A 10,879-nucleotide genomic window follows, 5' to 3' on the forward strand; every position below is an offset into this window, starting at 1 on the left:
GTCTAAGTAAAGACAAGTAAACCTAAGGCATACTATTTATGTATACATTATTCTGCCTGCATATATCCTTGCAGGCCAGAAGAGGGCACCAGATCTTGTTACAGATGGTTGTGAGCCACCATGTGGTTGCTGGGAACTGAACTCAGGACCTCCAAAAAAGCAGTCAGAGCTCTTAACCACTGAGCCATCTCTCCAGCCCCTAAGTGTACATTTTAAAAGGCTCTTTATTTTTCTTTGATGACCTTTGTATTAGCTCAGAAAATATTTTACTTTGGGTTAGCATATTGTCTGTTGTAAATTTTTTTGTTTTTTGTCTTTTTGTTCTAAGTTTTTACTTCCTTCACACCTTTAATCATAGCACTGAGGCAGAGGCAGGCATATTTCTGTAAACTCGAGACAGCCTGGCCTGCATATCAGGTCCAGGACATCCAAGGTTACATAGTGAGACCCTGTCTCAAGATGAAAAGAAATAAAATTCCAAGGTCCTTTTTATTTTTATTAGAAAGGACAAAAGGCACTTATTCTTTAATGGGATTATTTATAAAATTCTTACTGAGCTCCTATAGCATGTAAAGGTTGTAAAACAGTGAATATGTGTTTTGCTCTTAAAATGCATAATTAGTGTACGAGATAGAAATACACCTTGATACCTTGATGCTATACTCAAGTAGGGACCAGAATGACTTATCTGTACATAGTTTTGTTAATAGGGCAGTAGCAATTATAGAATACTAAGTAAGTCTTAGAATATTGTCATGTAGTAATTTTTATATTTTAAGATTTAGATTTACCTTAGTTTGCCAGATCTTCAAATTTTAAGAAGTGTAGCTATATTTTAAACCTTTACATTTGAAGGCTGGAGAGATGGCTCAGCAGTTAAGAGCACTGGCTACTCTTCCAGAGGACCTGGGTTCAATTTCCCAGCACCCACATGGCTGCTCACACCTGTCTATAACTCTAGTTTCAGGGGATCCAACACCCTCACACAGATATACATTAAGACAAAACACCAATGAACAAAAATAAAAATAAATTAATTTAAAAAACTTTACATTTGAAACTTAGTAATTCTTATCCTGCACAACTGGCTTTGAAGACTATGTAATGGTTCTTCTGTTCTTTTGAAATCAATTTCTTTTCCTGAAATTTAATTAATAAATCTGTCCAACAGATCCTTTTGTTTTAATGTTTTCCAAGGTCTATACAATATCACAAGGTTTTCTTAAATTATTGTAGCAAGTAAAAAAATGATCTCTACAAATCTAAGTTCTTCCCTTTCTTCATTTAGCTCTATGGTTATTTCACTGCAAGCCCCCCACACCAAGCCGAGTATGACTAGATGGTGGTAGGACCCTTTCTTTTCCAGGGGCGGTGTTGAAACGGGGTCCCACTATATCCCCCGGGCTGGCCTCACATTCACAGTCCTCAGCCTCTTAATCTGAGTCCTTTTCTTTTACAGGAAACTCAGCTCTGTATTTATTTGAGTGCTATGATACAAGAACTGAAAGTTGGCACACGAAGCCCAGCATGCTGACTCAACGCTGCAGCCACGGCATGGTGGAGGCTAATGGCCTCATCTATGTGTGTGGTGGAAGCTTAGGAAACAATGTTTCTGGGAGAGTGCTTAGTTCCTGTGAAGTATATGACCCTGCTACAGAAACGTATGTATCGATTTTAAATGAGTCTGTCAGTGTTACTAAATTCTATAAGCTCACTGGATGAAGATGCCAAAAGGTAGAAGGAACCCACCAGAAATTTAATTCTTGTTTTAAGAAAATATATATATATATATATATATATATATACACTTGAAGCTGGGCATGGTAGCACACGCTTTCAATCCCAGCACTCGGGAGGCAGAGGAAGGCGGATCTCTGTGAGTTTGACACCAACCTGGTCTACAGAGTGAGCTCCAGGACAGGCTCCAAAGCTTCACAGAGAAACTTTCTTGAAAAACCAAAACAAACAAACAAATAAACAAAAAGAATATACATACCCTTGAATAGCCTGAGACCTTAGGAAATAACTTGATTTTGTTGTACATGGGAGCCCCTCTCTTTCTGGACCTGCTTGTTCAGTAAATATGAATGAGATACACCTGATTGGTCCATCAGACTCATGTAGGGTGAGAAGGAGAGAAAACTTAGAATTAAATAATTTTGTCCTTAGGTAGCAATATTACAAATTGATTCCTGGCATTAAGCATTCTCCTAGGTATGTCTTGGGGTTCATAGCTCTCAAAGTACATCTGAATTAGTATTTCTTAATAAAACTAACATTAAATTATATAGGAAGCAAATAACTTCTTTGAAAGGCAAAATGCTGAACTGGGTGTGGTTGTGCATACCTATACGTCTAGCACTAAAAAGACTGAGGCAGGAGAATGGCCATGAGTTTGAGGCCAGAGGGGTATAAAAAGAGTCTTTGTCTAGGGAGCGGGAAAAAAAAACAGAGGGGAAATTTTTCATTATAAAATGTAATTGATCTTCTTGTGTTTTTTATTTTTAAATGATTTAAAGAAACATGATACCACTTTCCCAAATAAAAGGGAGGTTGCAGTTTTTTATTCTCACTTTTTGTTCAACTCATCACCAAGAACTAGCACCAAAGCCACTTGTCTTGAAATTTATTTTTTACTAAAGAAATCTCTTGGGCTCAAATGAATTGCCTTCTTGATGCTTTTCAAGCCTGTACTTGTTCCATGCTGGGGTCCCATGTCCTTGTCCTCTTATCCACCACTTGAGCTGTGTATCCACTCCACTTTGTCCTAAACCACAGTCAAGGGGGTGTCCTCCCCTCTTTACAGTCTACTACCTTACCTCCTATAAATCCAGTGCTCAAAATAAGTTATGGCACTCTAATTGGGAAACTGGTCTTTTTGTGCTATTGCTTTCAATTCCAAAACACAACATTTGGTTGGGGATTTAGCTCAGTGGTAGAGAACTTGCCTAGGAAGCGCAAGGCTCTGAGTTTGGTCCTCAGCTCTGAAAAAGAAGAAATTTTATAAAATGTGTCTTAGTTAGTGTTTCTATTTCTGTGAAGAGATACCATGAGCATGTCAACTCTTATAAAGAAACATATAATTAGGGCTGGCTTACAGTTTAGAGGTTTAGACTATTATCATGACAGGAAGCATGGTGGCATGCAGGTGGATATGGTGCTGGAAAGGCAGCTGAGAGTTCTACGTTTGGATCAACAGGCAGCAGAAAGAGAGAATGACACTGGACTTGGTTTGAGCATCTGAGACCTCAAAGCCAGTGACATATCTCCTCCAACAAGGCCATACCTCCTAATAGTGCCTAATAGTCTCTATGGGCCTATGGGGACCATTTTCATTCAAACCACCACAAAACGCAACCCATAATTGTATATATTCTAGACTTCTAAATCTTTATTCAGGTCTTTATTCAAGCAAGATCAGTGCTAAGCCACTATACTCTTATTTACAGCAGGAGGGAAACAATTAATGAAAGAATTTGTGGGACTGGGGTGATGGCCCAGCATCCAGGTAAAAAGCCAGGTGTGGCTTCCTGTACCTGTAACCCAATAGTGTAGAGGTTACAGAGACAGGTTGTCTTAGTTAGGGTTTCTATTGCTGTGAAGAGACACCATGACCACGGCAACTCTGATAAAGGAAAACATTTAATTGGGGTGGCTCGCTTACAGTTCAGAGGTTCAGTCCATTATCATCATGACGGGGAGCACACAGACCGATGTGGTGCTGAAGAAGTAGCTGAGAGTCCTACATCTTGCAGGTAACAGGAAATGGTCTGAGACACTGGACGGTATCTTGGGCACATTTGAGACCTCAAAGTCCACCTCCACAGTGACACACTTCCTCCAACAAGACCACATCTACTCCACAAGGCCACACCTCCTAATAGTGCCATTCCCTTTGGGGAACCATTTTCTTTCAAACTACACACAAGTTGATCCCAAGAGCTGATTGACTGACTGACCAGTGAGAGACCCTCTTTCAAGACAGATAAGGCAAAGAGTTATAAAGGAAGACAGCTCTGGCCTCTGCATTTATATGCACACAGGCCCTACCCAGGCACAAGTTTTAAAAATAAATACAAAGAAAAGGAAATCTGTAATCTCAGTATTTTTTTAAACTAACTGAATATTCAGTTTTGAGACTATGTAAAACCTTGGAAGATTTAGCATCACTTTTGTTATATTGGACTTGTGTTTTAAATTTGTATTCTCAACATTCTGTTCATTATTCTTTAATTTTCATAAATGTTATCTGGGTTTGTTTAGTGAACAAAGATAGCTCAGTGTTTAGGAACACCAAGTGCTCTTCCAGAGGATCCGGGTTCAGTCCCCAGCCTCCCCTCTCCCCCATGGTGGCTCACAGCCATCTGTGTCTCAAGGTCCAAGGGATCCAGTACCCTTTTCTGACCTTGGACACTAGGCACAAGTGTGGTGTACAGACATACATGCAGGCAAAGCACACAGATATAATAAAATAATAAACCTAAAAAGAAAAACTAAACACTGAAGCTCCAGGTTGGAAACTGAAAAGTAAAATGCACACTTTACATGTACACTACACTTTACATGTACACAATCTGCATCACTTCTACACTCTCTGAAAAGTAGAATGCACACTTTACATGTACACTATCTGGATTTTCCAGCCCAAATATTTTTCATAATACACAGTGGCAGCTTACAGTGTGGAGTGGCCAGGAAGGAGCTGTACTTACTGTTCCCGTTTCCAAGCCGCAAGCTTGTCATTTCACCTGGGTAAGCACACACACACACACACACACACACACACACGCGCGCGCGCGCGCGCGTGCGTATGTGTGTGTTTCTTGAAAAACAGGACCATTATGGCCTCTGTAGTGGTTGATGGCTGAGAAACCATTTTTAAGCAAAACAAAAAACATAAAACAAGACAACAGAAAAATTGTTAATATTTCAGTTGATTATAGGCCTTGAATGTGTCATAAAATTAATCCAGTTTTTTAAAAGTTTTAAATAACCACCTTAAAAAGTATTTATGCCAAGTTTTCTGTTGTTTGAAGTCTTGTGGTGTTAGCCATTAAAAGACCACAAGCCTACGTACCATCCGCACCCTCAGAGTCACGAGTGTAGGCTATGCAGGTGTACACAGAAGAAACAACTATCAGAAGTCACCACCTTGATGGTCTGTCTTAGTTATGTGTAAATAATGCTACCATGTTAGTATACTTCAACGGTGTCTACATTGGTGTTCTCAGTCTCATTGAGTAGTGGTTGTGTGGTAGCAAGTTACTCGGACCAGCAAATGGTGCTCGTGCATGTGCGCTCACTGTGTGTGTGTGTGTGTGTGTGTGTGTGTGTGTGTGTGTGTGCGCGCGCGCGCGCGCACCAGACTACCTAAAGTTCTCACTGTACATCTATATATGAAGACATGGTGGTGACACACACCTATAATCCAGCAATCTGGGAGCATGAAGTAGGTAGATCTCAGTTTGAGGCAAGCCTGAGCTGCACAGTGAGCCTTGGTCTCTAAAATAAAATAGTAAAATAACAACAATGACATGTAACTAATAAACACACAAGCCTATAATCTGAATTTGGGGGGCAATTGGAACAGGAAGATTACTGAGAGTTTAAATCCACCCTGGGCTATATGAGCAAGTTTCAGGTCACCCAGGGCTAGATAGCAAAACTCTATCTCAAACCCCTCAAAATACTGATTTACTCATTGTATGAGGTTTATTATGTGGTTTTGTTTTACTTAAGCAAAAATAACTAATTTAGCCGGGCGGTGGTGGCGCACGCCTTTAATCCCAGCACTCGGGAGGCAGAGGCAGGAGGATCTCTGTGAGTTCGAGGCCAGCCTGGGCTACCAAGTGAGCTCCAGGAAAGGCGCAAAGCTACACAGAGAAACTCTGTCTCGAAAAACCAAAAAAAAAAAAAATAAATAAATAACTAATTTAGAAGCATATGTAGCTGAGCATGGCAGCTCAGGCCTATGATCCTGGCCCCTGAGAGGCAGAGGCAGGAGGGGCATCACACACTCACAGCCAGCATCACCTACGTGGGGGTTCTCGTCTGGCTACAGAGAGAGGCACTGTCTCACAAAGAAAAAAAGGAGATAATTGAAGATTTATACTCTTCCTCTTCACTCTTGTTGCCATTTCAAAAATTATTGGAAATTGGGAAATGGATTTCTTTAAAAGACACATAAATTGTTTCCTTCTGCTTAAAGTCCCCAGTTTACCTCACCTATAAAAACATTATCCAAAACCACATGAGTGTTTTTTAGCCTTCCAGACATCTCAGGTGTATATATGTATGGAACATGGTAGTCAATGAGCATTTGTTTAGGATAACAGGCCTGTCCCATTAAAATCACTTTATTTCTTGTAAATAAGCACACTAAAACTTCTTTCCTCACAGATGGACTGAACTGTGTTCAATGATTGAGCCCAGGAAGAATCATGGACTGGTGTTTGTAAAGGACAAGATATTTGCTGTCGGTGGCCAGAATGGTTTAGGTATATGATGTTAACTTACACTTCAACTCCCCTGGGTTTACTAATAATTTCTTAAATTATGGGAGTGTTTTGTAAAATTGAATCATTTGCAATACAGAGCACTATGTCTTAGCATCAGCATGTGTTATGAAATGTCAGCCTGTCATTGTGACTACCTCAGACAGGATTGTGCCTTTCTCTATGCCCACAGGGATGCTTTCACATCTGCCTAAGGAGTACTGAGCACTTGAAGAATGTGAATGTTTTTAAAAAATATTTACTAGCTTTTCAAAATTCTAAGCACTGCACGAGAGTCTCCTTACGCTTTGTTTGGCCTTTTCATTTTCTTAAGTAATGCTAATAAAACTAAATCTAAAGATGGTACTCTATTTTATTAGCTTATCTATTTGTTAAGTAAAACAAAGAAATAATTTCTTTGGTACTCTCCATAAATTGCTAAAAGATAGAAGAACATTTGGAATAAGTTATAATCAAAGTAATGAGAAAGTAAACTGCTGGTCCTTTTTTGTTTTCTTTTCCAGGATAGAACATTTGTAGGAAATGTTTTTGTTTTTTTAACCTTTAACTTTGTAGGAAAAAAAATGATTCTGAAAAATTACCAATTTCTTTTAAGAATAAGTATTTAGGTAGTGGATATGTGGGTAATGATTATAAAGCTCTTATATCCTATGTGTTTTACAATTTTATTTTGCAATGAAATGTAAAAGTTAAAAAACTATGAAGAGATCCAAGAATCATTGATAGAATTCTCCTATTTTCTTTTGAAGGTGGTCTGGACAATGTGGAATATTACGATATTAAATCAAATGAATGGAAGATGGTGTCGCCGATGCCGTGGAGGGGTGTAACAGTGAAATGTGCAGCAGTTGGCTCTATCATCTATGTGCTGGCAGGTTTTCAAGGTGTAGGTAGATTAGGACACATCCTGGAGTATAATACTGAGACAGACAAATGGATTGCCAATTCCAAAGTCCGTGCTTTCCCAGTCACAAGTTGTCTAATTTGTGTTGTTGATACTTGTGGAGCAAATGAGGAGACCCTTGAAACCTGAGTGATGAGTAGGCTCCCCACTCATCCGAGACAGAAATCCGGCCACCCATGCTTTGTTCCAGTAGTTTGGTTATGAAGTTCTGGTCTGATATTTTGATAAGTAAGATTCCAATAAAATAAGTTTATTTTATTTGGATTTCCTTACTTAATTCAAAGACCATATTTTAGCTGGCCATATAACCAAGAACCTATCAGCCAGAAAACTTGAAAAGTTTTGAAAATTGAAAATATGAATTTCAAATATATAACTGATTCTGGCAGAGTGGGGGCATGCTCACCAGAGAAGTGGCCCAAGCTTAGCTTTAGACTCTATTTTCATATTGTGTAAGTGCTGTGTAGTTAGGTCTGTTTGTTTGTTTGGTCGAGAACTAAGTGGTAGTGTGGATTATAATTACCGAGAAGGTAACTGTATCTAGTATTATGTATTTTGCTTGTCTTCATTTATCTCATTTAGTGCCAAACTATTCCATTTTAAAGTAAGCAAGAGCAAGCAGCTCAAGGCATACATATTTTCTCACAAAACTTCACAGATTTGGAGATTGAACACCATACCCAATTATTCATGAAATATATTCAGTGGAATAAATGAAATATTTCATATTTTCATGTAAAATATTAAGCTTAGCACGCATCATTAATTTATATGGTTTTACTCAGCAATGTAAAAAGTGCTCTGTACCCTCAGTCCTTACTGTGAGAGCCAATCAGAATAAGCGTGGTTAACCTGCAACAGAAGAAAAGCTGTTTAAGATATTCTAGATCACTAGAAAAGTATTGAAAACTGTAGCCCAGTATTGTGTGGATTTTAAAAGATACTGTTTTTTCTTTCTCCTAATCTCTCTAAAAGTTTTATAATAATTGGCGTTAAATATATGTCACTGTTTATTGCTTTTATGTGGACAACAAATTACCAAACCACTTATTAATTTTTTCCCAGTGTTTTACCCTTTGACTGTGTATGAAATGTGCCATGTAAAACTGTCAATCATCAATGTTTTTATCTGATATTAAATATTTTTAACTTAAAATAGATTTGCTCTGTTTATTCATTCTAAGTGTGTTCATTAATGTTTTTAAAATTTGTGAAAGTGTTTCTATTTTTAATTTTTCTCTATATGGAGGTTATAATAGACTAAAATGTTTAAATTAAAAATGAACTTGAAAAATATGAGATTTATCTGTTGAGTTTTTATGTACAGACAGCTCTATTGAGATGTAATCCATAGGCATACAATGCATCCATTTAAACTGTACCATTTTAGTGGCTTTTACTATATTCAGGGTGTGCAGTCCTCAGAGTTTTAGAATGTTTTCATCACCCCTCCGAAAGAAACCCTGTACGTACTAGTAATCACTCCCTCTGTTTCCCATGTGTTAGCTTTCTAGACTGCTACAAACTACCACATACTTAATGGCTGAAAACAAATGTACTCTCGCTGTTTAGGAGCCCAGGTGCTCCAAATCTGACTTTTGGAGGACTGGGCAAACCCACCACACCCTCTCCTCTCTGCTGCTGGTTGCCAGTCGTCCCTGGCATTTCCTTGTCAGCCTATAACTGCATTGCACAGTCTTCTACCTTGCACTTCTCATGGCCGTTTTTTTCTCTTGTGTAAGTATCTTCACATAGTTCTTTTATAAATACAGCAATCAGTTGAGCTCTGTTACTTTTTTTACTTATGTGTATGATTTTTTTTTTTTTTTTTTTTTTTTTTTTTTTTTTTTTTGGTTTTTTGAGACAGGGTTTCTCTGTGCAGTTTTGCGCCGTTCCTGGAACTCGCTTTGGAGACCAGGCTGGCCTCGAACTCACAGAGATCCGCCTGCCTCTGCCTCCCAAGTGCTGGGACTAAAGGCGTGGGCCACCACCGCCCGGCTGTGTCTGAATGTTTTGTCTGTCTGTATATATGTATACCATGTGTGTGCCTAGTGCCCACAGAGGTCAGAAGAGGGGGTCAGATCCCCTGAAACTGGAGTTATAGACAGTTGTGAGCTACCATGTGGGTACTGGGAATTGAACGCAGGTCCTCCTGAATAGCAGCTAGTGCTCTTAACCTTGGAGCCATCCCCAGCTGGCCTGGAAACAAGATATCCACCTGCCTCTACTTCCCAACTGCTGAGACTAAGGAGATGTACCAACACATCAGATGGGCTCTGGTACTTTATCTTAAACCATTGCATCTGCAAAGATTCTGTTTCTAAAGTGAAAACATTCTAGAGTTCTAGGTAGACAGGAGTTTTGTGAGGAGCACCGAGTACACCCTTAGAAACTCCAGCCTTGGGCAACCTCCACCTCCAGATTTGACTGTTGGAACATTTCTATGTAGGATTTTTAACTTTGCACTCTATATAAAAATATGGCTACTTGGAGCTGGAGAGATGGCACTTGATGCTCTTGCAGCAGGACCCAGAGAGTGTTGTCCTTTGCATCCACTCGGAGGCCCACAACCATCTATAACTCTAGTTCCAGGGAATCTGATGCCCTCTTTCTAGCTTCCTCGAGTACCAGGCACATGCAGTGAAGCACGTGAGTACATACATGCTGGCAAACATGAAATAAAACATTTTTAATGTGGCTAAATTTTCTGGTAACAAAATACTCATTTTTCATACTATAATGTGGTTATACTAATTGAGCGACAGCCCATATAGAATATGGAGCACTGCTTAAAATATTTTAAATATACTAGCTGTTCTTTTTGGGCTGTGTTAACTAGAACACATTACACCAAGTTTGACGTAGCATGAATCCTAATAGGTCTTATTAATAAAAACCCGGAGTCAGATATTAGGGGGTAAAAGTTGAAAGATCAGAGAAGTAGAGCAGCCATCCACAAGAGTTCTTGCCTTTCCTCAGACTGAAAGAGCTCTCAGCTCCTGTCTCTTCCCACCGTGTATTCCTCCACCCAGCCATATCACTTCCTGTCTCCACCTCCCTAGTGTTAGGATTAAAGGCATGAGATCCCAAGTGCTGGGATCAAAGATGTGTGCCACTACTGCCTGGCTCTGTTTCTCTTTTAGACAGGATCAATCTTGTGTAGCTCAAGGTGGCCTTGAACTCACGGAGATCCATCTGCCTCTGCCTCCTGAGTTCTGGGATTAAAGGTGTGTGCCACCAGTGCCTGGCCTCTATGGCTAACTAGTGGCTAGCTTTGCCCTCTGATCTTTAGGCAAACTTTGTTAGAGCTTATACAAAACATCACCACAGCTTTACCCCTATTAGTCTATATCATGATTCCAATAAGAATTGCCTCCCCACCAGAACTGTTATACACAATTCTCAAAGCCAGGATAATGGGTAAAAGTAAACTGGATTCAAAATTTACTATGTTGTGTAC

The 10,879-nt window shown here is 39.3% G+C and overlaps 1 protein-coding gene across 1 annotated transcript in view; it reads left to right on the plus strand.

The window, feature by feature from the left end:
* Positions 1–8,575, plus strand: part of Klhl7 (kelch like family member 7) — a 54,795-nt gene extending 46,220 nt beyond the window's left edge. The window contains exons 9-11 of the mRNA XM_028864178.2: positions 1,460–1,661; positions 6,400–6,497; positions 7,265–8,575. Of these exons, the coding sequence (XP_028720011.1) occupies positions 1,460–1,661; positions 6,400–6,497; positions 7,265–7,548 (584 nt within the window). The 3' untranslated portion in view covers positions 7,549–8,575. The remainder of the gene's footprint in view (positions 1–1,459; positions 1,662–6,399; positions 6,498–7,264) is intronic.
* The last annotated feature ends 2,304 nt before the right edge of the window (positions 8,576–10,879 follow it).

This window comes from Peromyscus leucopus, chromosome 3 (assembly GCF_004664715.2).
Source record: "Peromyscus leucopus breed LL Stock chromosome 3, UCI_PerLeu_2.1, whole genome shotgun sequence".
Classification (NCBI taxonomy): Eukaryota; Metazoa; Chordata; class Mammalia; order Rodentia; family Cricetidae; genus Peromyscus; species Peromyscus leucopus.